At 45.3% G+C, this 27,729-nt stretch overlaps 1 protein-coding gene across 4 annotated transcripts; it reads left to right on the forward strand.

Annotated features, from left to right (window-relative positions):
- Nucleotides 1-6,331: 6,331 nt before the first annotated feature.
- On the forward strand, nucleotides 6,332-27,364 carry ATG4D (autophagy related 4D cysteine peptidase). 4 transcript variants are annotated; one of them, XM_055002539.1, is made up of 11 exons: nucleotides 6,332-6,494; nucleotides 8,461-8,793; nucleotides 10,681-10,764; nucleotides 11,290-11,463; nucleotides 12,293-12,626; nucleotides 13,620-13,684; nucleotides 13,806-13,954; nucleotides 14,558-14,636; nucleotides 20,685-20,761; nucleotides 23,335-23,454; nucleotides 25,919-27,364. In XM_055002539.1, the coding sequence occupies exons 2-11, from the start codon at nucleotides 8,574-8,576 to the stop codon at nucleotides 26,099-26,101; spliced, it is 1,485 nt and encodes a 494-aa protein (XP_054858514.1). In that variant the 5' UTR covers nucleotides 6,332-6,494; nucleotides 8,461-8,573; the 3' UTR covers nucleotides 26,102-27,364. The 4 variants fall into 4 exon arrangements, with proteins under 4 accessions (XP_054858514.1, XP_054858515.1, XP_054858516.1 ...); XM_055002540.1 differs by lacking the exon at nucleotides 6,332-6,494 and adding an exon at nucleotides 6,495-6,804; XM_055002541.1 differs by lacking the exon at nucleotides 6,332-6,494 and adding an exon at nucleotides 6,495-6,688.
- Nucleotides 27,365-27,729: the final 365 nt, after the last annotated feature.

A 27,729-nucleotide genomic window follows, 5' to 3' on the forward strand; every position in this document is an offset into this window, starting at 1 on the left:
GGCTGCTAGCCAGGGAACTGCAGCTGGACAGGCCTTCAGCAATCAGCCAAGGCAGGGAGGCTGGGCAGCCAGGGAACAAGGCACAGCTGGTGCTGGTCAGTGGGGCCAGATCAGCTACCCCAGCTGCAACTGCTTGGTGCAGCCCAAGACCAGGCTGGAAGAGGGGTGGGACAGTAGAAGGAAGCCCTATAAAAGCTGGCTGGGAAGAGCCCTGTGGTGGTGGGTGTGAACGAGGAGTGATGATGTGGAGTGAGGACGGTGCAATGCAAGAGTGGAGGTTTGGAGGAGAGTTCTGGAAGGAAGGGATGAAGAAGGACACAGGGGGCAAACAGGCCAGGTTGAGCAGGCCAGCGAGTGGACTGAGAGGGAGTCTGGGTGAGGTATACCGCCCCTCCTTCCACAGAGCAGGGTCCTGCAGAATCCCTGGCCCCCCTATGACGTCAGGAGCAGACCGCCCAGGGCCACACCCAGCGGCAGCGGCGGCACGCCCTGACAGCCATGTTCTCCATGGGAACTGATCTGTGTAGTCCATGAATCTGTGAGATCTTTGGGGCCCACCTGGAGGTTGGCAACCTCAGTTAGTGCCAGTATCATTGGCCTGCAACTGAGAACCAGTTTGCTGATGGCTGCTCGGTGTTGAATATTAGTTGGCCAAAGGTGTCTTGCTGGAGAGAAGGCTGAACCCAGCCTGGTTAGAGGTAGCAGTGTGTGACAAAAACAGAACTGTCTGAAGAACGAAGTCTGTGGCCTGGCAGCAGGCTTGAGAGGGAAGCTGGGGAAAGAGGAGCCTGAAGAAGGTCTGTTGAGGAAACAGTGGCACCTTCTAAGGTGCCCTCATGACAGCATCTTTGAGAGCAGTCCTGTCCCACTCGAACTGGCTGCTTCAGAAGTGGTAGTTATATCTGCAACAGAATAGCCAAGGAAGGGCTTGGTAGGGAAATGCGATTTCAAAGCCAAGCAAGCAGAGCTCTGCTAGTGCTAACTTGAGAGACTTTATCTGGATTTAAATGAACTTGAGAGACTTTATCTGGATTTGAGCTACCCCAGGGCTTGCTCTCTCCCTTAATTGCAACAGCTTTAAGTAAAAGCATACCTGAATTAAGGAGTAGCTAGCTGCACTGCAAAAGTAATTATGTTATTCATTTAATTTTAGTAATTCCTTAATAAGCATTTTTTATGATTTGGTTCCCATGAACTCATTATGTGTAGGATAGATTACACTAAATAAAAAGCTACTGGAATAAATAATAAAGTGTCATAAAGTAAAATGGAGAAGTCGCTCTAACAGTGACTTTGTTTAAAGTTTTAATATGTCAGCTTTCTGGTCAGATTTAATTTGCTTGTTTTATTGTAAGTAACTCTGAGCAATGAGGGAAAGAGGCAGAGAAAGACAGTAAATAAATAAATTGGACAGATGATTTGTTTCTTAATGTATTGGAAGTAGTAGGAGGAGACCTAATGCCCCCGTCATCTTATCTTGGTGGCAAGCAGTAGCTGAAAGAAGATTTTTTTGTCAGGATCACTTAATAAGAATAATAAAGCTCTTACCAATCTCATATGAGCCAGAGAAATCTTTAGTACGAGTAGAATTTGTAGCTCTACCCCCTAAGACACACCATCCTTCTTTAAACGATGTATTTTTCTGAAAAAAATCTCTCATTCTTTAAATGATATCTGTCTCATCACAGTTAAAATTCCTGTTTTGTTTTGCTTTTTAAACTAGCGGGGCAAACTAGTAGCCAATTGGCCCAATAATGATAGTTTATTTCTGCAGAGGTTAAATATTTCTCCTAATGTCTGCCCCCCTCCCACACTCACATTTACATGCTTGTTCTTAGATTGGCAGGATTTGAGTATGAATCTGTCTGAAGAAGGGAGCTTTGACTCTTAAAAGCTTATACCTTTGAAAAATCTTGTTGGTCTCTAAGGTGCCACTGGACTCAAATCCTGCTGTTGTACTGCTGACCAACATGGCTACCCACCTGAAACTGTTCTTAGACTAAAACCATATATAAAATGCAGAGAAACTGAAATATGATGGTATATCCCTCTTGCATGGCCATCAATTGATTTAGACAGGGCTCATTTTGAGGGGGAATGCGCAGGAACGCAGTTCCGGCAGTTCCCCAAAGAGGTCACGTCAGGTGGCCCCGCCCACCTGACTCTCGGCCATTTTGGGCCCGTTTCAGCCTGGATTGGAGCCGAAACAGCCTGGATCGGGCCTCTGATGGGTGGTGGATCACTCTCCCGCTCATCATCAGTCCGATCCTGACCATTTTGGGCCCCTTTTCAGCCATTTTCAGCCCCTTTTTGCAATTTTGGGCCCAATTTCAGCCCTGAATGGCCAGGACTGGGTCCAAAACAGCCAGGATAGGTGATGTCAGGGGGTGTGGCATATGCAAATCATTTATACTGATGACACACTTCCGGTAATGGCAAGTGGCGTGACATATGCTAATGAGTTATGCTAATGAGTTCCTCCAGCTCTTTTTCTGCTAAATGACCCCTGGATTTAGAAATTCAGTAGAAGTCCTCTTAAGACGGCCTGTTTTTGACATCAGAAACCTGATAACACTTGCCTTTCTGCTTCTCACCAAGAGCAGAAAAAGGCTTGAAACGGTGGAAGAGGAAAATATTAAATTGGGTCAGTGATCATGAAATCTATCTATGGAAATTTACTCTGCATAAATCTTTCAGAAGGTAAGTATTTTCCTTCTTATTCTGGGTGAAGATGGTCTGTCCTTATTCTGCCTGCTGTGCTAGCACATTTTATTATTTCTTCGGCAATGTCCTTGTCACTGACTAAGCGAACATCTTAGCACTCACATTAATCTTATTTGCTAAAAAGCAAGCCCAATCCATGTGTTTCATTGGAGCATAGAGTTGCCGCTGTCGTCTTTCTTTTCTTGGCCTCGGCTTCTGTCCTAGGGGCTTCCAGATTGTTTGCGGAGGGGGGAGGATCCTCCTTACTCCATCTTTCTGATCACTGTAGAGAAATTTCCTAAACATTAGAAAGAACTTCCTGACAGAGTGGTCCCTTAGTGGAATAGGCTTCCTCAGGAGGTGGTGGGCTCTCCTTTGGAGGTTTTTAAGTAGAAGCTAGATGGCCATCTGACTGCAATGCTGATTCTGTGAACCTAGGCAGATGAGAGGGAGGGCAGGAAGGGTTACATCTGTGCTTAGTTCTCATGGCCCCTTCTCACGTGCCCAGGGTAATGCCGATTGCCACTTTGGGGTCAGGAAGCAATTTTCTCCAGGCCAGTTTGGCTGGGGCTCCTGACCGTATTTTACCATCTTCTGGGCATGGAGCAGGGATCAGTGAGGTTGTGGGAGGGGAGGTATTTGTGAATTTCCTGCATTGTGCAGGGAGTTGGACTAGATGACCCTAGAGGTACCTTCCAACCCTATGATTCTATGATTGGCCCTACTCAGGAAATGTATAAGTACTTGTATATTTCTCCAACAGGGCTAGCAGGCTTTGCATGGCTATTTCGAGTAGGAAAAATAGTGCAGGATGTGAGAAGGTTCATGTTGTGGTTCAGACCCAGTCAGGCCCCTGTATTCCTGCTATTTGTTTACTTAACTCTTAGCATCATGGCTGTTGTGGGTTTTCCGGGCTGTATTGCCGTGGTCTTGGCATTGTAGTTCCTGACGTTTCGCCAGCAGCTATGGCTGGCATCTTCAGGGGTGTAGCACCAAAAGACAGTGCTACACCTCTGAAGATGCCAGCCACAGCTGCTGGCGAAACGTCAGGAACTACAGTGCCAAGACCACGGCAATACAGCCTGGAAAACCCACAACAGCCATCGTTCTCCGGCCGTGAAAGCCTTCGACAATACATCTTAGCATCATGTCTGCTTTGGTCCATAGCAACATGTTATTCCTTCAGTCTTGTAACTTCCTTTTAGGAAGTTATCACAGGCACTAGATCTGTTCTTCTCTATAATCTTCACACCCACTCACCAGGACCTCTATCAGGCATCAACAGAGAATCTCTTTCTTTTTGAATCTCCCCTCAGTTACACTGTCTGAATCTTTAATGTACTTTAGACCTTCTATCTGGCATTGCTTATCTGTGTACGACATTGTGCCTACTGTGAGACAGTTTGCATTTGGCACATCTCATTAGTTAGAGGTATTCCTAATTGGAAATTTAAGCCAGTCCAAATCAGAACAATCTAAACCAAGAAGCTTTTTGTGGTAAATGCTAATGGGAGTGTGGTTTTTTCTAAAGCAGAGTGCTGACATATCAGGATTCTCTTTGTTATAAAGATCAAGTAGCTGTACATAATTTCAGTTTTCCATTCACAAAGTAAGCTGTAGTGGTGTGCACATAAAAAAAAACCCTGGGAAATCCAGATCTGGGTCTAAGGAATCTCAAAAAAATCAGGGATTCCTAAAATCTGGGAAAGATTCTGGGAAAGACAGAGCAGAGAATCCCAGATTTATTTGGCCATTATTCCTTATAGAGAAAACTATCTGGGGGTTATCCGAGGGGTTGAGGAGTTGTCTTTAGAGGACAGTCAGGAGTACGTTCCCAGCAAATTTGGAGGAGTTTGCTTGAAAAATGCCACCCCCAGATAACTCAGTTCATTTCCCCCTTAGGGAATAATGGCAAGCGGCTGAGGGCACCTTCTTTGGGGGGGGGGCATAGAATTGGACCCCAGAGTCTGATCTTCATGAAACTTGGGAGGTCTTTAAAGGACAGTCAAGAGTAGGTTCTCCACAAATTTGATGGAGTTTTCTTGAAAAATGACCCCCAGCCTCTCAGATAGCCCCCAGAGAGTTTTCTCTATAGGGAATAATGGATGAATAAATCTGGGATTCTCTGATCTGTCTTAGCAGGATCAGAGAATTTTTCTCAATTGTTTTGGGATCCCTGAGACCAGAATCCAGATTTCCCAGATTTTTTTTTTAGGTGCACACCACTACAGCTTACTTTATGAATGGAAAACTGCAAATTTTGCACAGCTACTTGTTTTTTATAACAAAGATGCCTTAGGAAGTTGAAATTCTGATCAGAGAAACAAAGAGTAGCGAACACTTAACCTTTTACCTCTGGTCATTTTTCCTCCTCCAAGTGTCCCATCAAGCCATATTACATATTAGCAGTGAAGCAACGTGGTGGTCCTCAATTATATGTTCTCCAATTTGAAAGGGGGAAAGGCCCAACCATACCCCAAATTCTACATGTAAATGGGACATGTGAACAGATTCTCCTTTTTCATCAGGTTTCACCAGTATCCACAGCTAACTGTATTTACATACATTCTTAATTTATACTCCTCCTTTCTCCCCAATGGGGACTCAAAGCAGCTCACATCAATCTCCTGTCCCCCAATTTACCCAAACAACAACTGTGCAAAGTAGGTTAGGGAGGGAGTGTTTCACTGACCTAACATCACTCAGCAATCTTCCATGTCAGAGCGGGATTCAAACCTGGGTCTCCCAGATCTTATTCTGACACTCTAACCACTACACCATACTGGCTTCAATGTGAGATTACAGAATGAATTTTGATGGGAGTCCATGAAAAAACAACAAGGCTCCATGAAGTTTAATGTAGTTTTCACACAATTGTGGAACCATGACTACATCTGTTGTTCTTGTGGGTTGCTCCCTGGACACTGGGGAGATGCATAATGTCACATGAGGATCCACGTATTTAATGCAGTTTTTGCACAAAGACAATGCCACAAAGACTTGGATCTGTGTTTTTCGTGGTTCAGTCTGTGGCCATGGGTGTGATGCATCATTTCATTTAGAGTTTTGGGTGACCTCATGTAAAAATCCTGAGGATCCATCCCTTGGGACCACATTTTTGCACTGTAGTAGAACCATGAAGCATGGGATGCATGATTGTTTTGCTCCTGCCTAGAGAGTAACACATGATCTACAATATGAAGGTGTTTTTATTTTGTTTCAAGGTAAAAATCCTATGAATTCAAGAGGATCCATGCCTCGAATGCATGTTTTTGTGCCATGGTGGCACCATGTTTCTAAATCCTTGCTTTTTATGGTTCAGTCGGTGGACCAGGCTATGATATGTGATTTGTTAGATTTGTGGGTCTTCTATTTAAAAAAACTATAGGATCCATGAGGATCTGTGTCTTGGAACCACATTTTTGCGCCATGGTGGCCCCATGAAGTGGTGGGTGAGTGGAGTTTTTTTGTGTGGCTATGGAGAAGCTATGGGGCTGTATAGTGAATTTTGGGCAACCTCGTGTGACAATCCATGAGCTTGGGAACCACATTTTTTGCACTGTGGGGCGCTATGAACCACATTTTTGCTCCATGGCCCCATGAAGTGGTGGGTGAGTGGGGTTTTTTGTGCAGCTACGGAGAAGATATGGGATTGCATAGTGAGTTTTGGGCAAACCTGTGTAAAAACCCTGAAGATCTATACTTGAGAACCACATTTTTATTTGGGCACTGTGAAGGAGCCGCGTGGATCCACGTTTTACTTCCTTCCCTACCTATTTCCACCTGCACAGGTAACATTCTGCCACCGGAAGTCCACTCTCAGACGCCCGGCGACCGTGGCTCGAGTCCCGGGCCGACCTCGGAACCGCCGCGCTGCCGCGCCTCCTCGCCGGGGGCGGAGCAGGACGGGCCGCCGGGTGACGCCACCGCAGGCCCGCCGCCGGCTCCCTTCCACCGCGCTCGACGCTGCGCCTTCCGCCCAGAGGTAGCGCCCGGGGGCGAAGCGGGCAAGCCCCGCCGCTTCCCTCCCTGCAGGGGTCTCCTCTGGGGCCGCCCCCAGGCACCCCTCGCCCGCCCCGGAGGAGCCGGGCCGTCCCGCAGGTGCGTGCGCGGGTTGCTCCGCCGGGGAGTGGGCGCCCTGCACGGCCAAGCCAAGCCCGGTCGGAAGCCACGGGGGGCGGAGGAGGCGCCTCCCTGCCCTCCCCTCATACGGGCCGGTCGCGCCGAGGCTGCCGCTGCCTCCCTCAGCCTCCCCGCTTGCCCTTGGCGCGCCCGGGCAGCGACGCGGCCTCCCCGTGGCCATCTTGTACGCGGGCTGAGCGAACTCCCGGCCTCCACTCGGCCGGTTTCCTGAGGCCCCGCCGGCCCTCCGTGAGAGGAATGAGGTAGAGAGCTTTGGGGCGGGTTGGCACTAGGGTTGCCAGCCTCCAGGTCGTGGCTGGAGATCTCCCGGAATTACAACTGGTCTCCAGGCCACAGAGAACAGTTCACCTGGAGAAAATGGCTACTTTGGGGGGTGGACTCTATGGAATTATGCCATGCCAAGGTCCTTTCGCTCCCCAAACCCCACTTTCTCCAGGTTTCACTCCCCAGATCTCCAGGAATTTCCCAACTTGGAGCTGGCAACCCTAGTTGGCACAGAAGAAGCCGGGGAAGAAGGCCGCAGGGGCGGCTCTGGGCGGCTGAAACAGGGGGAGTTCGGGGGTCTCTTAAAAGACTTAACAAACGGACTGTGTTACCCTGTGGTCTTGGTTATGGAAATGTTCTTGGTAGCGAGTGTTCTAATCTCACCCTGTGGCATCCGCCTTGGGTCTCAGTGAGAAAGGCGGACTATCAATGGCAGGAAATACATAAATGTTAAAAGTGTACAAACTCTTTTGAAAAGAGCAAGAGTCCAGTAGCACCTATCAAACTAACAAAATTTGTGGTAGAGTGTGAGTTTTTGTGAGTCACTGCTCACTTCTTCCGATACCGAGTCCAGTAGCACCTATAAGTAGCACCTATAATTTGTAGTAGGGTGTGAGCTTTTGTGAGTTGCAGCTTGCTTCTTCAGATACGAAGAATTGAGTTGTGACTCACTTCAGATACATCTGAAGAAGTGAGTTGTTGTGACTCACGAAAGCTCGTGTGTGTGTGTAACGCCCTCAAATCATAACTGATTTATGGCAACCCCTGGTGGGTTTTTCATGGCAAGAAACTATCAGAGATGGTTGGCATTGCCTGCCTCTGCAACCCTTGTCTTCATTGGAGGTCTCCCATCCAATTACTAACCAAGACTGATTCTGCTTAGCGTCTGAGAGCTGACAAGATCACAAATTTTGTTAGTCTTATAGGTGCAACTGGACTCTTGGTGTTGGAAGAAGTGAGCTGTGACTCACAAAAGCTCATACCCTACCACAAATTTTGTTAGTCTTACAGGTGCTAATGGACCTGCTTTGTCAGGTGCAAGAAATGTGAGAGAACGCAAGGGTACGAACTGAAAATACAAACTGAGGAAAATAAAATGTATTCATTTAAAATATTTACTCCCCACCACGCTTAGAACAACTTACAAATGTAACAAACTCCTAGCCAAAGGGTGAACGGTCACTGGTCATGAGGTTTGCCTTTTGAGCTTAGTATCCTTTGAACTTCTTTTGTTCATTTGCGGCATCTCCGAGATGTGAGTGTGGAGTGGAAGTTCTCTATGCAGGTTTAAGTGGGCAGAGGGCACTCGCATGAGCCTTGTTGTGTCTGAGGACTTTTGTTCTTTCTCAGGTGCTTTGCCAGAGGGACTCATCCTTGTCTCTGGTGGTTCTGCAGTTTTGCTTCTTTGGCAATGCACCCGGCCTGCCAGAGAGGACTCAGCCTATACAGGTCCCAGTTGTTAAATGAATTCCGTGTCACCTGCTTCAGTGCAATACTTGAGCCACGATGAGCTGCCCCACTCAGACGGACAGCAGTGCTTTCGTTCCAGGGCCGGCAGCCATGGGGAAAGCTGCATGAGGTCCATCTCTGCAGGCGGTTCTGCCCATGGCCAGCACGGCGAGCCTGATAAAGTGGACAAAATCAAATGCAAATTCCTTTCTGTCTGGAACAAAGTGAAATATGGTGAGTAGGAATGACACAGGAATTAATGGAGAAGCTACCGGCCTTTCTAAGCCCATAGTTTAACCGGTGGTGTTTCCTGCTGAAGAATAATAGAGTGTTCCCCATCCTCGGGCACCAATATTGGTTAGTATGCATTACTCCATTGCTCTCTGTGTGTCCGTGCCAAAAAGGTGTGACACCAGGATCCGTGAGTCTGGGAAAAACCTAGCTTGGTAATGGTGCCTGGAATCTATTTGAGCTGTTAAGCAGTGGTACCTCTCCCCCCTCCTCCCCCATGGCAAATACTGGCTGAGGGAATTAAGCAGGGGAAGCTAGCTCTCAGTTTCATCTGGAGAGCCCTGGTGCCTAGAACTTCATGAAAGTGCTTTGAATAGAGGATTATGAATTCACTTTTAATTGCCTGTAAAAAGGTGGCTAAGTTGGAAAGAAAGACATTGGAACTCTCTGCCGAATAATATCCGTGCCCTGCATGACTTGATGCAATTCCGCAGGGCTTGTAAGGTAGAGATGCTCCACAAGGCTTTTGGCGAAGGACAACGACAGACGCCAACCTACTGGCACTCCTTCCTCCTTTTTCCTCTCCCACCTCTTCTGTTTTTCCTGCCCCCTTTCCACCTTCATGGAAGCCAGTGAAAAATTTAGAATCTGAAGTATTAACACCATTCAAGTACGTTTTATTCATGGATTATTTAAATTGTTTACTTTTTGTGAATTTTTCTATTATAATGTTGTTGAGTTGTGTGTACTCAGGGACAGGGTGGTTTATAAGTCAAAATTATAAATAAATAAAAAGGTGTGTGTGTGTTAAACAGATTCCCACCGCTACTTAACTTCAGTTCCTTTTCCTTTTGAAAGAGTTTCAGGAGGATGGGTGGAAACAAGATCTTAAAACTCCTTTTTGACTAGCCGGAAGGTTCTCTGCTTTCCCATTCACTCTGCTTATGCTGAGGCAGGGAAATTGCCTCCTCCTCTCTCACTGATTGGCTTTTTCCTTTGTTGGGCTCTGTCTTTTGGGCATTGCAAGGCAGTGCAGAGGTCTAAATTATGTTCCCCCCTGAGCTCTCCACAGCAGGATGAGCTGTACCATCTGCCTCTTTTGGCAATTGTGTGTGTGTGTGTGTACCAAGATGTGTCTTCTCTCCCTCATTCCACCCATCAAACTAAGAGTTTGTTGTTAGACTTCTTAGCCAGGGGAAATGCAGAGCATCTTCCTAACTGCATGTGTTAGGGTTGGAAAGGAAATTTTCTTTTTAGTGGCCTTGAGAACAAATTGAGGCTGCAGTGTGCTGCACTTAAATGGACGGCCCACTGCTATCTTCGCGAGGTCCAGCAAGCAAAGGATAATGCTGAAGAGGGTCTTGACTATGGGCTGATGTTAAGGCCACCAAATCCTGTAAACAATGTCTAAGGAGATAGTTTTAGGTGGGTAGCCATGTTGGTTTGCAGTAGAACAGCAGGATTTGAGTCTGGTGGCGCCTTAGAGACCAAGAAGATTTTCAGGATATAAGCTTTCAAGAGTCAGAGCTCCCTTCTTCAGATACGAAAGACTCAGAGACTCGTATCTTCTTCATATCTGAAGAAGGGAGCTCTAACTCGCAAAAGCTCATATCCTGAAAATCTTCTTGGTCTCTAAGGTGCCACTGGACTCAAATCCTGAATGTTCAAGGGTTGTCTTGCATGATTAGTGGAGCAGGTTATGTGCTTTGCACAATATTTCTGTGGTGTATGAAGTTGAGGTTGGTGGAGGAAAGATACAGTTCTGGACATTCGGAACTGCTTCAATCTGCACACCAGTCCATAGAAAGAAAACGGAGACCCATTTTTGTAAGCCTGAAATGCCACTTACTGGTTTGTAACCAATACTAGACCTTTTTGACCCTTCTCCAGGTTGGACAGTCAAGAGCAAAACCAATTTCAGCAAGCTCTCTCCGGTCTACCTCTTTGGATACATCTACCACTTTGAGCAAGAGGGTGAGTAGCTTAGATTTAAGGGGTGGTTTCTACTAGCAGGTTTTTGTTTCAGGGATATTACCCCTCATGCCATCTGATCCGTACCCCTGGCCTCATCACGTGGGGGCTGCATACTCTCAATCCAGGGCAGTGGCTTTCTGACGGCGCAGTTTCCCAAGGTGCTCATGGGTGACTCAGAAGAACAAGAACAGGAGAAGCCATTTTGTATCAATTTGCTGTCATTCTTCCCTTCTCTTGCCTTTTTCTGCTGTTTGCATAGTGGGAAACAAGACAGGGTATTTCCACATGGGCTGTGCTTGCCATTTTTTTTCTTGCCTGGGGCTTCAGTTTTGTTTCTCTTCCTTCCATTTATTTATTTTACTTTTTATTGAAGGTTGGTTGTCCTGGCAGAACCGCAAGGGGGTCTCCCCGCAAATACCTTGGGATTTATGGAGCGTGCTTGGCTACCCGAAGTTACAGACTCGAGTGGAAATTTCACTTGCCTCTGGGCCAGTTCTACCTGACAAGGCTACATTCTTCTTGCAGAGGATGTGGAGCGTTTCCAGAAGGATTTTGCTTCCCGCATCTGGCTCACCTATCGGCGAGAGTTTCAGCAACTGGAGGGCACTATGTGGACCACAGACTGTGGCTGGGGCTGCATGCTGCGCAGCGGCCAGATGCTGCTGGCCCAGGGACTCCTCATCCATTTCCTTGGCAGAGGTGAGAGAGTACCAGAAAGAAGGATAGTTGTGAGAATCTGTTTTGCCTCCCCACTCAGAGTATGCAAACTTAAGCATAACAGGGTGGTTTCAGGTGAGCAGCCATGTTGGTATGAAGTCAGAGTACAAGATCCAGGTCTAGTAACAGCTTAAAGAACAACTAGATTTCTTATACCAAGGCATGTCTGAAACCTACCTTGGAATCATATGTGGACAGCCCCAAAGAGCCATCTAGTTCAACAGCCTCTCCTTCCCATTGCACTTGGTGATGTGGCATTAAAGTTTCTACTGGAGCACATAGTTTCTGGGAGTTGATCCCACTGGCAGGATTTAGGATTTAGCAACCCAAATCCATACTTCATGTTTTATTTTATTGTAACTTTTATGTTCACGTGCGGGACTTCTTGATTAGCCCTCTGCTAATCGTCAGGGTCAATCTGACAGAGGATTAGTTTCTTTTCTACTATCAGGTGATTGTCCCCACACTACATATACGGTTGCATTGTATTTCTCAATTGCCATGTGGATTAGGGAGTATACGGTAAATTCTGTCGACTGATTTTGCTGTTCTTTTGGTTCCTGCCCTGCTCATTGTAAATTGTTTTATTGTTTTATTGAATGCCAATAAAAGGTTGCTGATCTGCATGCCAAACTAGACCCTCTTGTCATCGTGGTTGTTGTTGATGGCTAACCTGTACAGGTGAGGAGCCATTCAGGTTGCCTCTCAGTGATTGTGAGCGTCTCTGGAACATGTTACTGGGTTGAACAGCCTGCTGCTCTTTCTTCTGAGGCTAAGAGGCTGATTCTTGGACTTGTGTTGTATTTTTCAGGATGGACCTGGCCAGACGCCTTACTCACCAGTGATTTGGCAGAGAACGAACCCGAGAAAAGCGCCTCCTTTTCCTGCTCCAGCACCGCTCACCTGCATCAGACCCCACCCCTCCCAGCTAATAAGAGAAGGGCCCCCGTGGAGAGCTGGACCCCTCAGCATACCTACAGCCCTGATGAACTGGAGAAGGAGCACTGTCACCGGAAGATTATCTCATGGTTTGCGGATAGGCCGGAAGCACCTTTCGGGATCCATCACCTTGTTGATCTTGGGCGCGGTTCAGGAAAGAAAGCTGGGGACTGGTACGGCCCTTCTATCACTGCCCACATTGTGAGGTGAGAAGGGTGTATGGCATGAAAAGTAATTTGTGTCTCTGGGAATGTGCTGGACTTGGAGGGCGGGGGGTGGGGCGGGGATGAGGACAGGAATATATCTTCAGCTTTACTTGAAGTATTTTAGCATCTCCATTATGTGATTGGGAGAGTGCCTGGTTGCTTTTGAGCACAGGGTGGGCCAAGTTGGTCTTCCAAGAGTGTTCAGCATAAAGCATTAATTGCTTTGGGGTGCCTTGGTAGTGTGGCCAAGGAAAGCCAATACAATAACCTGAGCAGATTGTGAAAACTGTGCCATGTATGAGTCATCACAAAGTTTCAAGATGGGTCACTGACATTTTAAGTGAAGATTTGTTACGGATCTGGCCAGATGCCGTGTTCACCAATAATATGGCAGGGGTGAAGCTCATGAAAGTTTACCTTTTTTAAGCAGTGTGATTTGACAAGTTACAGCTGCCAAACTTGCAGTGACACCATTATGGTCTTGCAAAATGTATTCTGCTGTCCAAATGATACGTGCCAGGCAGTACACATGATGTTTACCTTGATTCCTTTACAGTAGACAAGTGAAATAAAAATTCCCTAAATAAATAGTAGCGTCCAGTAGCATCTTTAAGACTAACCAACTTTATTGTAGCATAAACGTCCGAGAACTACAGCTCTCTTCGTCATCTGACATCATCTGTATCTGATGAAGATTGCTGTGGTTCTCGAAAGCTTATGCTACAATAAAGTTGGTTAGTCTTAAAGGACTCTTTTGCAACTACAGACTAACACAGCTAACTCCCCTGGATCTAAATAAATAGGTCCTTCTTCTCTACAACTGTTATAGAACAGGAGATCACTCTTCACTTATCTTACATGGTGAAGCAAGCTTGTCTCTTCTCTTTTGCACAGAAGCTTTAGGGACGGATTTGGTGTCCTGACTGAGAGTAGGATTGGGGGAAAAGCAGGCAGAACTGTGTCCCCGTGAAATCTATCCTCTCATCCTTGCAGGAAAGCAGTGGATTGCTGTTCAGAAGCAGGAAGTCTGGTTGTTTATGTGTCTCAGGACTGCACAGGTAAAGGGAATGGCTAGGCTGTCCTGTGGCCCATGAAGCACCAAGGGAGGTCACGTGGGTGACATTGGGCTGCGTTCCTTAGGGCATTCAATCACATTCTCTTTTCCTGCTGCCCCCTCAGTATACAAAGGTGATGTCGCAAACCTGGCCAACAGGAGTGAAGATAAGGCTGCGTGGGACCCCCGTGCAGACTGGAGTGCAGTCATCATCCTGATACCCATGCGGTTGGGTGGGGAGAACCTCAACCCTGCCTATGTGGACTGCGTTAAGGTGACGGGGCAAATGCGCGAGAGTTCAGTGGGCAGACGGAGTTTCTGGGAGTTTGCTTTGAAACAGGCGCCCGGTGGAAACACAGCAACCTGAAATAGAGTTGCCTGGGAACAGCAGTCAATTTGGTGATGGCTAGCTGGGTCTTTCCAAGACTCAGGTCTTTCCTCCTGAGTTCGCTTTCCATTAGCATCAGGGCTTTTTTTCAGCAGGAACGCAGTGGAACGAGTTCCGGAACCTCTTGAAAATGGTCACGTGGCTGGTGGCCCCGCCCCCTGATCTCCAGACAGAGGGGAGTTGAGATTGCCCTCCGCGCCGCTGAGCGGCGCAGAGGGCAATCTCAACTCCCCTCTGTCTGGAGATCAGGGGGCGGGGCCACCAGCCACGTGACCATTTTCTCCGAGGGCAACCCCCTGAGTCCCACCACCTCTTTCCCCAGGAAAAAAGCCCTGATTAGCATGGTTCTTGTCCTGCGCAGTGTATTGGGAGGCTGGGCACCTGATGTCAACCTCCAGGACATCACTGGGCATCCAAGCAGAGAGGAAGACATTAATTGATACTGTCATTAAGTTCTGAAGGGTCCGCCTATATCTCCTTGCCATACAGGAGCTTCTGAAGTTGGATTTCTGCATCGGGATCATTGGAGGAAAACCAAGGCACTCTCTCTATTTCGTGGGATATCAAGGTACCAATCTTCAGGCCGTAGATCTCACTGCTGAGCCCTAGAAATCATCTCCCCTCCCCAGCGTGTTGGGTTGTTACTTATCTCAAAAGATGGATGGTTGTGAGTCAGGCCAGGCACCCAATTTCTGTACCAAAAAATGCATGTAAAGCACAAACATTACAGCAAAAAATATATTATCCATCATCATAAACATGCCATACACTATGCACATTCAATATACACATATAATGCATGCTTGTCCATGCATTATATACATTATTAATGGGGCTTAGGTTAGAGACCTGCTTCAAACATTCCCTTCATCAAGTAACAATAACATCATCACGCTGAAACATTCTCTCTCCCAGACCTCAATAAAATTCTGAAGGGCTTTAATAGACAGTGAATGTTGTAAAGGCCATAAATACTTGTATCAGTGCATTTAGTGCTGAATAGAGGAGTCCAAAAAGTCAAGCATTTAATTTCCAAAGTAGTGTTGTGACAATTTGATTCTTCTCTCCTTGCATCCATCCAACTAGAATGTAGTTTAAAAAGTCTAGCATGTACATTCAGTGCTGACTTCAGCAGTCCCAACGTGAGTGTGCCTTCTTCCCTTTCTGTTTGTTTATGTATGTTATTTATAGTCCACCTTTCTCACTGGGGCTTCAGACGGATTACACAGAGTAAGGCAATACAATCAACAGGGTGAGACATCCAATAAATAATGTAATAGGATATTGAATGGCAGAATCTGGAATCAGCCGGAAATATGAAAACAAAACTGAAGCAAAGTATAAGTGTTAACGTGATGTGTTAAATGATGCAGGAAATTACGTAGCAGAATCCTACTTGCAGCAACAGGCAGTATGAACTATACACAATTGTATAGTCCCTAAACTTTTACCAAGTAGCAGGACTTGAGAGGAGGACGTGGTGGTCTTTTGAGAATCCTGGTCTCACGCTGGTTAGGGCCTTAGAAGAAAGGACAAGCATTTTGAATTGTGCCTGGAAAAAGATGGGGAGCTGGTGCAGACCTTTCAGCAATGCCTGGCCCCTGCATTTTGGACCCATTGAATGTTCCAAGCTTTTAGAGGCAGCCTCATGTAGAGCACATTACAGCCGTCTAACCTGGATGTGATGAGCAGATCACAATCTTTGAGGAATGGCTGTAGCTGGTGTATAAGGTGGAAAAAAGCCCTGCATGTCACAGAGGAGACCTGAGCCTCTGGCTGTAGGCCAAAATCCAGCAGCACGCCCAAGCTACGAACATTCTCCTTGAGGGGCAGTGCAACACCCCCCCCCCCCCAAGCAGGATCTGATTCCTCAGTCCACAAATTTCAAGGAGTCATTTGGTTTTGTCACTGATATAACAACATCATCTGCATAGCTTTTCATTTTGTATTCTTCTTTGCCTTCTTTTATTCCAATGATGCTGGTGTCTTGCCTGATTTTCACTGCCCAGATTTCAGGGATACTGAATTTTATTTTGGTATCCCTGAAACCCCGATCCGGATCAACCAAAAAATTTTGGGTGCACACCCTACTACAAAGCTCTTCACAGTCTTGCTTCAACACACCTATGGGACTGCCTCTCTCACTGTGTTCCTACTATGACAGTTTTGCTCATCTGTACAGGGCCTTCTGCAGGTGCCACCTTGAACACAGGCAAAATCAATAGCTGCCCGTACATGTACATTCTTGGTGGTGGCCCCTACCTTTATGGAGCAGCCTACCTGAAGAGGTCAGAAAAGCTCCCATTTTTCTGGCTCTCCACAAACTATGCAAAACTAAACTATTCAAGAGGGCTTTTTACTCAGTTAGGAGGGCTGTTTTGTACTGCAAGGAAGTGGTCTTAAAGAGCTGCATCAGTAAAGGGATAGGGACTATAGATTTTACTACTATGTACTGTCCGTTGCTGTACGTATAGTCCTACTGGGTAGTTTCTGTGCTTTAAATGTGTCAGTCTTAGAATTTCTTGTGCTCTGTTTCAGCATTTCTTCAACTCTGTATTGGATTTAAATCTTTGTAAATTTGCATTTATATACCCTATTATATTGTTTATTGAAATGTCTTTGAAATAGACTGTACTGACTCACCCTATGTAATTCTCCTTGAGTCTCAGCGAGGAAGGTGGACTATAAATATCATAAATAAATAAAACCTATTAAAAATCTAAGACATTTGTCAAGTTCATTACCAGCTTCTAACCCTTTTTGTTTTGGCTTCATATATCAAATAGGCTTAGTTGATTTTTACAACTGGCTAGCTTTATATACAAAATTATATTCTAAGCTTTTTCATTTTCAGTATTCTCATTAACTGTTTTCTTTTTTTAAAAAAAGAGTGTTATATTAATAAGCTGACTCTTATTATAAGCTCCCAAACTGTAGTAATTCTTATCATAGAATACATTTTCACAAGAAAAAATGTAGTTCTTTCAGTCACTTTGGAATAATATTGAGTTAATACAACTGGACGGTCCAGCTAATCCAATCTCATCAGATCTCAGAAGCTAAGCAGGGTCAGCCCTGGTTAGTACTTGGATGGGAGACCACCAGAGAAGTCCAGGGTTGCTCTGGACTTTTGCCTTGAAACCCCTAAGCAGTCCCCATGACTTGACTGTGACTTGACAACACACACACACACACACACACACAAATGGACTTTTTATTATATGGTCAACAAACCTCTAAAAGATAGTCATTAAAACAGAATAGCAAATATCACTTTGATTAACTAAGGTATTTTACCATTCAGGATGGTGTCCCAAAGAATATGTTTAAAAAAATTGCCACTGTTTACAGCTTTTACTGACCTCAAGTCAGCTTTTGACAGAATTGCAAGGGAACTTCTTCGGAAATAATATTTGATCTCCACTAATTTAAATTCAATTTAACTTAAGCGTACTCCAAGTTGAACTGCTGTTATCAATCAATATATACTACTGGACTAATATGAGCTTGGTTTGTCTTTCTGAGTTTTTGTGAGAGAAACAGACTGTAAATGAACTAATAGATACACCGCACACAAGATCGTCCAAATTATTCTTGATTAGCGTCAAAGAGAGAGTAGAAAGCAAAATTGCTTATTACTTGGTTTTATTAGCTTTCATATTTGTTTTTGGAAGAGTAGTTGCTCTGTTAGATGGCTTAGATCCTTCCATTATAGCATTCACTACACCATTTCTGTTTCTGCCTGAAAAAAAATCTCCTGAAAAGTCAGAGAATCTTGAAAACAAAATCTCAGAGTTTATTTTTCCTTCATTAAATGTGTACATTGTTCTCTAAGCTAATTTTCCCATCCTTTATTCATAAGGTAAATCTTTCTTTGGATGTGCCAACAATGTTTCAATTTTCCAGCCTTTTTATTAATACCAACCAAAAATAACACAGCACAGTATGCAAGCTTTCAAGCTCTTCAGAATTCTTCATCTGTCTGGATATTTAAAAGCAAATAGAAAGGCAGGGGTATCTCGGGCAGTCTAATGATGTGAGGCAGGATATGCAGTGCAATCCTAAGCACGTTGTCAACTCAGAATTAAGTCAGCAGTTGAACTTAGTGGGGCTTACTCATTAGTAGGGTTACTTAGGATTTCAGCCTTTGTATACTACATTTGGAGGGAAGCTATACAGTGGTACATGCATATTTGAGGGTTTTATCCCACGGAAACTAAGAGTTTCTTGGATTGTTCCAAAGCAACCCATTAACCACTAAACCATAAGGCTATGTTAAGATAATTATTCTCCTGAATAATCTTTAAGATGCTATCAGCCCTCTAACCGGAAAAAAGCATACATCATTCATTATCCTTTCTTAAATTTAAAAGATAAAATAGTAAAAATACAATCGCTAAGATCCTTATCAAAGTGTTTTCATAAAAGCGTTTCATTGCAACCCAAGTTTTGGAGATTTACGGGTATAGGGATGTGCCTTATTATCAGCCCAATTATGTGAACCTAACATGACTATTAAACCATCTCATTAGTTTCCACTGAAGACCTCAAAGCATAGAATGACATGTTCCCGAGGAATACTTGCTTTAAAGTATATTCTGCTTGTTTCGCTTGCTCTAAGATTTATTTCTGTGTGTGAAGCAATTTATTCATAAACTATCTTTCCCAAAGCTGGAACAGTAAGCAATACATGCTTACAAATTTGAAAAATACAAAGCAAGTTCTCGGGCATTTTTTGTTCAGGATCCATTGGAGTCAAAGTTAGGCGTGTGCACACAAAGACATTAATAGCATTCGATTTATACACCACCATTCAGGACAACTTAACACCCACTCAGAGCGGTTTACAAAGTATGTTGTTATTATCCTCACACCAATCACCCTGTGAGGTGGGTGGGGCTGAGAGAGCTCTGAGAGAGCTGTGACTGACCCAAGGTCACCCAGCTGGCTTCAAGCGGAGGAGTGGGGAATCAAACCTGGTTCTCCAGATTAGAGTCCTGCCTCTCTTAACCATTACACCAAACTGGCTCTAAATCCTAACTGGGAATAGAGATGGGCATGAACCAAAATACGGACCAAAATTAAGCACGAACCAGGCTGGTTCGCGAACCGTGGTTCGTCAGATCCCATTTCTGATGAACCGCCACAAACTTCTAGCCTGGTTTGTTTGGGGTTTTTTTTGGTTCGTGACTGCAAACAGCCTGGTGCCAATCAATCAGTTTCCTAGGCAACAGGGGATGGACTTCCGGCAGACCTTCTGCTGACCCGGAAGTGACCTTCTGCTGACCGGGAAGTGCTGATTTTCTGACCTGGTTTGATTTTTTTTCCGGTTCGCGCCCATCTCTAACTGGGAATACCGAATCAGAGCAAAAAATGGTATTCCCTGAATTCTGAATTGATTTTCTAATTTGGTTCAGTAAAATAGCAGAAATTTGGTAAAATTCGGCCATTGTTTCCTATGGGAAGCAAGTGACACTTGCAGTTTAGCCCAACTGAAGCAAGTGCTTGTGCTTGTGCCTGGATACTGCTTGGTTCTGTTCTGTGGTGTTCTACCACTGACGGAACCCAGTGCCTGGTTGCTGTGAATGACACTGGTTCTGTTGGGCTATGGTGCGACAGTTTCCATCTGGAAGGCCTCTGTGTTAGGTGGTGCAGAAGGAAAAAATAGCCTAACGCTGTGATCCTTCCCCAACTGACATTTTTCTTTCAAGGTGAACTGACTTGGAGGCTAAGCTCAAACCCTCATCATAGGCAGCTGGCAACACTAGCTTCAGTTTGGTCCCCCATAGATGACTTCTCACTAGCCAAGCATCCAGCTGTAAAATACTTTCTAAAGGGAGCAGTGCTAGGTTCCCTACTGCTGTTTGTGCCAGTTGCAGGCATTGCTTTGTACAAAGTGGTCCCAACCTGAAAGGAGCAGGTCAACACATGGTGGCAGGGTGGGCAAAAGCACATTTTGGGTACTAGTTTACGCCTAGTAAATGAACTGTCACTTGCCATTTTGCTTTAGCGGCATAGATCCTATGAAGAAACAGGACAACGAGTGGTTTCTTGTGAAGGTGATGGGAATAAGGCTGAGAAAGAGCCAGTGTAGGTGTCAAGAGTATTGAATAGTGCTGGAATTCATATCCCCATATTGCTATAAAGTGACCTTTTGTAGCACACTCAATTTCTCTCGCCCTCTCAGCATAGCCTACCTCGCAGGGTTGTGAGAATAAAAATGGGAAGGGAGAATCATAGGTACTGTCTCAATTTTGTCTACACTGCTTAGTGTTTTGCATAGTTTTAAGTGGAGATGTAACTCAACCTTTTCCCCATTCTAGTTTTTCTTGGGGATGACCGTTGCTTAGAACAGTGTGTGGCAAGTTAGATGGGCCAGTAGTTTTCATTGAAGATCGGCTCTGCTCTCTGCTAGAAAGCAGTATTGTTCAAGAAAGGTCGGACTGCATGAGCTTTATGCTTCTTTTAGCCCTTGAATCTACTTCTTGAAAATGCAGTCAGGACTCGGAGTACAAATTGGGTGTTGCATGGTTCCTTGTAAGTCTGTGCATATCATCATAGGCAAGCATCCATAGACTAGCTGCAATCCTTTACCTCCTGCTTCCTTGTCTTCCAGATGACTTCCTCTTGTACTTGGATCCTCACTACTGTCAGCCCTTTGTGGACACCACCCAGGAGAATTTTCCCCTGGAGGTGAGCATCTCCAGCATCTCTCTGAGCTTCAGGATTGTGCAATAGCGCATTGGTGCTGTGGTTTTGCCGCTATGGTAGTTTACCTTGTGGTCTGTGTGGAGTTTCCAGCTTAAGTTGCCATCACATTCTACCCACGAAGTCTAGGCCCCAAGACATAATTCTAAGTATTAATTGTTTAATCTGGGATATAAGAATATTGTGGGATTTTGCTGCTATGGGACTAATAAAGATTCCATACAAGACAAGAGAAGGTCTTGTGACTGAAACAATCTAGATGGCTGCTAAGATGTCTAATTTTATTTTCTTAAGAACGCCATTATTTTCTCCAAGGTCTCAGAGGAGTGTATTGTCCAAATGTAAGATTTGCTCCAAATCATCAGACTTCAGAAACTACTGATCTTCAGAGAGGAGGGGATTTTTATACAAAACTTTGATCTGTTATTGAGTTCTGAAAACATTTGCAGTTGTTTCTAATATATACTTTACTTCTTACTATTTTTACACCCTAAGTCATAAACAGTAACCCTCATCTGATAAATGGAAAACCTAGAAGTTAATGATCATATAACTTAACAACTACTGCCAAGAATTTTGCCACATACAAAGTAGTTTGTTTATCATTGTCACTGAATAACTAGGATGATTTTACTTCTGGAGACAAAGAGTTCTGAGTAAATAATAGGGAGATCGAATCGGCTTCTTAGTTCTGAAAATATAGGACAAATGAAGAAAATGTGATCTACTGAGTTGATTTTGTTGCTGCCGCAATTGCAGAGCCTATCGGAATATGGAATTCTACCAGTGATTTTTTTCTGGGGAAAGAGGTGGGGGAACTCTCACCCACGGCAACTCCCGGGAGGAGGTGGTGCGCCTCTCAGTACATGTGCCAATGATGGGAAGTGACATCAGGCAGGCTGTGGCCACCCTGGGAGCGCTTCTGTGCTCCGTGGGGGGGTGTCTGGTTTGGCAAGGGGGGGGGGTCTGATTCGGCACTCCCCCACCTGGCAGTGGCTGGATCTGGGTCATTTCAGGCCCAAAATGGCCCGAATCGGCCTGGAACAGGCTGCTGCTGCATGGGACAGCATTCCCCTGCCCGGCAGCAGCCTGAACCTGGCCATTTAGGGCCCCATCTGGGCTGTTTTAGGCCCAAATTGGGCCCAACCAGGCCAGAAATGGCCTGGATCAGCTTGCAGTGGGCTGCTGCCACATGGGAGAGCAATCCTCATCCGAGCAGTGGCCTGATCCTGGCCGTTTGGGTCCTGAATTGGGCCCCAAATTGCCAAAAGGGGCCCAAAATGGCCAGAATTGGGCGGCTGCTGGGGGTGGAGTGTTCCCCTCCCTGGCAAAGACCCAATCCTGGCCATTTTGGACCCAAATTTGGCCCAAAATGGCTGAAAGGGGCCCAAAATGGCCAGGATCAGGCTGCTACTGAGTGGGGGGATCTTCCCCTGCCTGGCAGGGGCCCGATCCTGGCCATTTTCAGCCTTGAATTGGGCCCAAAATGTCTGAAAGGGCCACAAAATGGCCAGGATTGGGCTGCTGCCGGGGTGGGGGAGTGTTCTCCTGCCATTCAGAGGCCTGATCCTGGCCGTTTTGGCCCTGATCCTGGCCGTTTTGGGAAATGTGAGGAGTGTTCAAAGAAACAGAAGGATTAATTTTGGCTTGATCACGTTGAATGAGATCTTCACTTACCTTGCTGGTTTACCTTTGGACTTGTTTCCGTCAGAATTCATTGATTTGGTGGACTTTAACTGTCTATCTGAACTCTCAGTGTTTTGGAATGGCTTATTTTGAGTAAATGTATGCTTTGATTATGTTTGGATTGTGTTTTTGACTTACACTTCCATTGTATTTAATTACACTATAGCTTAGTAGTTTCATATATTTGATTGGTTATTTCATTATTTTCCTTCACATACAGTCGGTTCCAACTTTGATAATTTGGCATTTTTGTTGGAGAGAGAATGCCAACCGAAAAAAGATGAGCACACTCTGCCGCATGCCCTCATAGTCAAGGTTCCTAAGACATCTTCTAATGAGCAGGGTCAATCTTTGACTACTCATCGTTTCCAGTGCATCCTGCGTAATGCCTAGGCATGACAGTGTATGATCGAGTAGTCTATCCCAGTAACTTAGATGATGGTCCAAATTGACTAGTCCAAGGAAACTTGATTCTGGATTTGATTTTAATATCCTAAATTTCAGATTAAATGCTTCAAAGAACATCTCCCCAAAAGATGTTTCTTTACATCTAGGACAAAGAAGGGCTCTTAAACTAAGAAAAATAGTGTCCAGAGTTGCTCATTGCATTTCACCATAGTTCCTGCTGCTGTGGGGGGGAAGCCCCGTTTCTCACTCGTAATTTGTGGCTGGGTTCTTCATTGGTCACTGGAAGTGCCTTTCACATTTTGCCCTCACAAGAAAGAGGCTAATAAGAGGTGCTGTTGGTAGATGATGTTGTGTCAGAGAAGCCATGAGGCCTTGACTGCCCAGAAGAGCAATCCTTCCGTCATATCCTGATTTTACTAACTTCCTTGTTCCTTTCACCTTTTCCTCCTCCACCTCTTTCCTAGTCCTTCCACTGCAACTTCCCTCGCAAAACGGCATTCAGTAAAGTGGATCCCAGCTGCGCTATTGGATTCTATGCCCGTCACCGCAGAGAGTTTGAGCAGCTGTGCTTGAAGTTGACGCAGGTGAGGCATCCAGACAAGCTGCGCTTTCTCAGAAATAACATTAAAACTGGTATTCTCTAGGTGGGCTAAATAATACCAGTTATGTGCCGCTTACTTCAAGCTAATGGGTGAATTTAACTCAGCTGCACTCTTTGGGAGCTCAGGTGGAGTGTTGAGTTTGTAGAATTCCAGATCTCATTTTGAGGTTACCAGAGCATGGACTGGAGTGGCCAGGTCAACTGAGTCTAAGAAAAGAGTGAGTTGGCAAACCAGATGCAGCAGATAGAAGGCACTCTTGGCCGCTACACCAGTCTGCTTTTTGAGCATCCCCCAAGCTCTTAACCTGCTCTGCAAAAGCCAACATCCTCCATGACACATGACTCCAGTCGCTCTAGAACATCAGCCTTCTGGACCAGCATTCTCTCTCTCTTGTCTGGATTCAACTTCACTTGCCTTGGCCACCTGGCCACAAAGCATCTGTTCAGAACCAAGACGAATGCCTCTGTAGGCCTGGATAATGAAATATAGAGCCGGATGTCATCTGCACAGGATGATCTCATTCAGCAGCCAGATACGTTAAAGAGTGTGGGTAGGAGAAAAGAACCCTTGGGCATACCACAGGACAAATCCCACCCATTTGATTCTGCTCCTCCAGTGGAAACTCTTTGCATCTGATCAGACAGAGAAAACCCAACCACCCCAAGGCTCCATCTTTAATACAAGTGCCATGTTCCAGCTGGTGGGTAAGAATGAAGTGGATCTGCTGGAAGATCTAACAGTATCGAAAGGGATGAGTGTCCTGTCCCACTTTGAACAAAGATCATCTACCAGGGCAACGACAGCTGTGTTGGTTCCATACCCAGCCCAGGAACTTTATTGAAATGGATCAAGGACAAATATGTCACCCAGGAAACCCTGGAGATGTCCAGCCATCACATGCTCTGTCTAGAATAGGTAAATTGGAGATTGGGCTATAATTGGCCACCCCATCCCTAGCCAATGAAGAGTTAAAAAAAATTTCCTTCAAAGGCCTAGGGTTTTTCAGTTTCACTCAATTCCTATTAGAATAACCTATTAGTTTTTTGACCCAGGATGCACAAACAAACACAACCTTTATTGGCATGTCAGAGTGAAAAAAGGTACATTAAAATTAGTTGATAGCTTCCCTGATACAGATTGCAGATTGAAGAAAGCTAGCCACATTAGAGGTTATAGAAAGGTTGTGACCAGATAGTAATCGCTGGACCTTGGCATTATCAGAAAGGCCGCACCATGAATAGAGAAGGGAGTTCAAAAGTTTGTCTCGGATCTTAGAATAAAATAAACAGTATAATAGAACATGGGAAACAGATTCAATGACACCCATGCCACAAGGACATTTTCTGAGTTCATAAGGGGTCCCTTGACATCTGCCAACGAAAATGGCCGGAGGCAGTATGTTGAATCTGGCCAGCGTTAGTGCCCTTCTTTGATGGGGATCAGTTAGGGGCCCCAGGATGCTTGAAATCACAGTCACTTAACACCTGATGGATAAAGGACTAAAGAAGGCTTATGCTGGGTGAATCTTGCCTTCAACAGATTAGTGAGAACCCTAGGGCTTCAGCTAGTGAATAGCTTTGCAGTGGAATTGTAAGCTGTTCATTAAGCGTTTATGGGATGGCACTAGGGTAAAGGTAACGTTTGAAAATCTTAGGGGCTGACGACATGACTGCTTGATCACCACACTCTCGAGCGAAAAGGCTGTGGTTCCAGATGGACCGTGAGGGCCTTGGATCAACAGGCCCTTTGTGTAGTGATTGTTTCTGGGAATGTCATCTGCGTAGATCCTGAAACAATGGACAGCTCTCTGAAAACTCAGAGTTTTGTTCAGATTTTTTGTTTTGGATACTGAGTTTTTCTTTGAGCGTAACACTCATAATCCTTACTTGTTTGATGGAATGATTGAGGTCTCTACAATTTAAGGTCATTATTTTGATGTCTCTAGCCACTCCTTGGTGACTCAAAAATACAACCTTTCCTGTTCAATGCTCCTCCTTGAAACTCTTAAGAATTAAAGTTTAAGTGAATTTTTTTCTGGCAACCTTTGTTTTCATCATTCTGAATATTTTAATGTTATTCATGAGTTTCTCTCCTTGATTGTTGATTCCCGGTTCCAGGTCCCAGTGCAGATTCCCAGGGACTTCACTGCCCACCTCTCTCCATTGCAAAAACTCTCATTTTATTCCTACCTTGTACTTAATTAAAAAAAAAGTTATCAGCCTATAAAAGTATATACCTCCATGTCCCATGACTGTTCATGTTACACAAAAACCTTTAGTGTGGCATCTTGTTGATGATTTTTTAGAAATTCAGGTATACCTCTACCAGCTGCTCCTGTCTGTGTGTTTGTTAAAGACTCTCAAAGACACCCTTCCCTCCCACTGTGTTCCAGGGCAAGATGTACTCAGCGTCAAATAACTTGGTTATTTTCCTTTGCCTGCTACAGGTCCTGAACTCTGCAGCCGTCAAAGAGAAGTATCCCATGTTCTCAGTTGTGGAGGGTTGTTCCCAGACATATGGCTTGGATGAACCGAGCACCCACTTCTCTCAGCAGACGTTGCAAACCCAACGGCTTATCAAGCGGGACAGGGTGAAAAAACCTACTGCGGAAGAATTTGTTGTCTTATGATTACTGAACAGGAAGCGTCAACATCACTGACTTATTTATTATTATTTATATAGAGCCTTTAGGCTGGCTCCATCCCTGTGCAGCTGAGAACGGGACTCCTGTGTCATCTCTGAAGATGACTCTGTTGCTGTAACCTCATCATGCTGCAAGTGAGAGGTCTTAGTTGCCACAAATAGGCCACTGCTAGAAAAAAGTCGTCACACTGGAATACTTAGCACTGAGATTGGCTATGCACAGCAAGAACAGAGACATTAAAACTGGGGCATGAAGACTGTGGGGGGTGAAGGGAAGACTTCTCATAAGATGGCTGTGAATTTGTTTTATAAAAAATAAGTTTGTCTGCTCTGCTGACATTCCAGTCCTGAACTTGGGATCAAGCTAACCCTTTGACTTGCTGCTGTCTCTCAGAGTTAAAATTCTTTGCTACCCTGATTGCACTGTCACTTTTCTCCATCAGCACTGTATCTACTCACCAGACTTTCTAACCCATCGCAGTGATGCGGGAGGAACCATGTCCTCTTTTCTGAGCAGGGGGAAATCCATAGTCACTTTAGTAAGGGAAGAAGAGCTTGCTTTTGATGGGGCTTTTACCCTGTAGCTCAGGGTAACCTCCTTGGGATGAAGGTGGCTCCCCCCCCCCCAATTTTTATTATTCCCAAAGCACCTTTCTTCTCTTGCATCATCAATTCATCCTGTCACAATCAAGGGAAGGCTACAGTAGTTCTCTATACAGGCTCCTGCGGCATGTTGACTGGACACACGGGGAGGGAGCAGGGCACAAGCGCATTGGCCCTGCCCGTCCACCCCCACCAGATTGCTGGGCAATTGCATAGTGTGAACAAATGGAAGGAGTGTCTGTACACGTGCTGCATCCCCGTAATTGGGAATTTTGTTTTCTAAATGCTGCTGATTATGGGGAGGAAGTGTACACGCGGCACCAGGTTTACAAGCCGGTGATCAGGCAGGGGCGGAACCAGCAGGCTCAAGCCCAATCTCCCTCTTGCCATGTTCGGCCAATGCACGGAGGGTTCATGTGTGATCTTGGAATCTGAGGAAGCAGGTTTGCAACTGAGTACTCTCATCTGCCTCTTGTCAACGATGCTCAACACATTTTTATTCATAGGCAGCCAGACTTGCTCTGAAGATTACTGTGTTGATGACAATTCAGAAACTTGCCATAAAGGGTTGCTCCTCTTTAGTTCCCTTCAGAGGCAAAACCTTCTGGATGCGTTTTAGTTAATAAATGATCAATTTGGTGCATAATTGTGCAGTTGTGTGTTCACCTGGGCTCGTCGTACAATTATTGGTCCGAGAGGGATCTACAGCTTATCTAATCTACCCCACGCATTTGGCAACCGGCCAGCTAAACCCAGATGCTGAAATCGACACATCCTGCCTCTCTGTATTTATTGTGTCATGACATTTCAGAGAGAGAAAAACCCTCACCCCTGTATGGATGGTCCAAATCCTCCTGCAGTCAAGAAAACCATCCCACCTCTCGAACCTCCCGTCGCTTTGGAGCTGTCATGAAAGAAGCTTTCCTGAGAATTTCTCTAGGGTAAGCGGCTAGGAATGCAAAGAAAAGAAGCAAAGTTCCCCCACAGAAAGTTGAGCAGGGGGTGAGCCTT

This window comes from Eublepharis macularius, chromosome 18 (assembly GCF_028583425.1).
Source record: "Eublepharis macularius isolate TG4126 chromosome 18, MPM_Emac_v1.0, whole genome shotgun sequence".
NCBI classification, from domain to species: Eukaryota; Metazoa; Chordata; class Lepidosauria; order Squamata; family Eublepharidae; genus Eublepharis; species Eublepharis macularius.

Excerpts from the sequence above, each read along its gene's own strand:
- ATG4D (XM_055002539.1), top strand. The coding sequence starts at position 8,574 with ATGAATTCCGTGTCACCTGCTTCAGTGCAATACTTGAGCCACGATGAG. Across the intron at positions 11,464-12,292 it reads CATCCATTTCCTTGGCAGAG|GATGGACCTGGCCAGACGCC; the intron begins GTGAGAGAGTAC and ends TGTATTTTTCAG. Across the intron at positions 12,627-13,619 it reads ATCACTGCCCACATTGTGAG|GAAAGCAGTGGATTGCTGTT; the intron begins GTGAGAAGGGTG and ends TCATCCTTGCAG.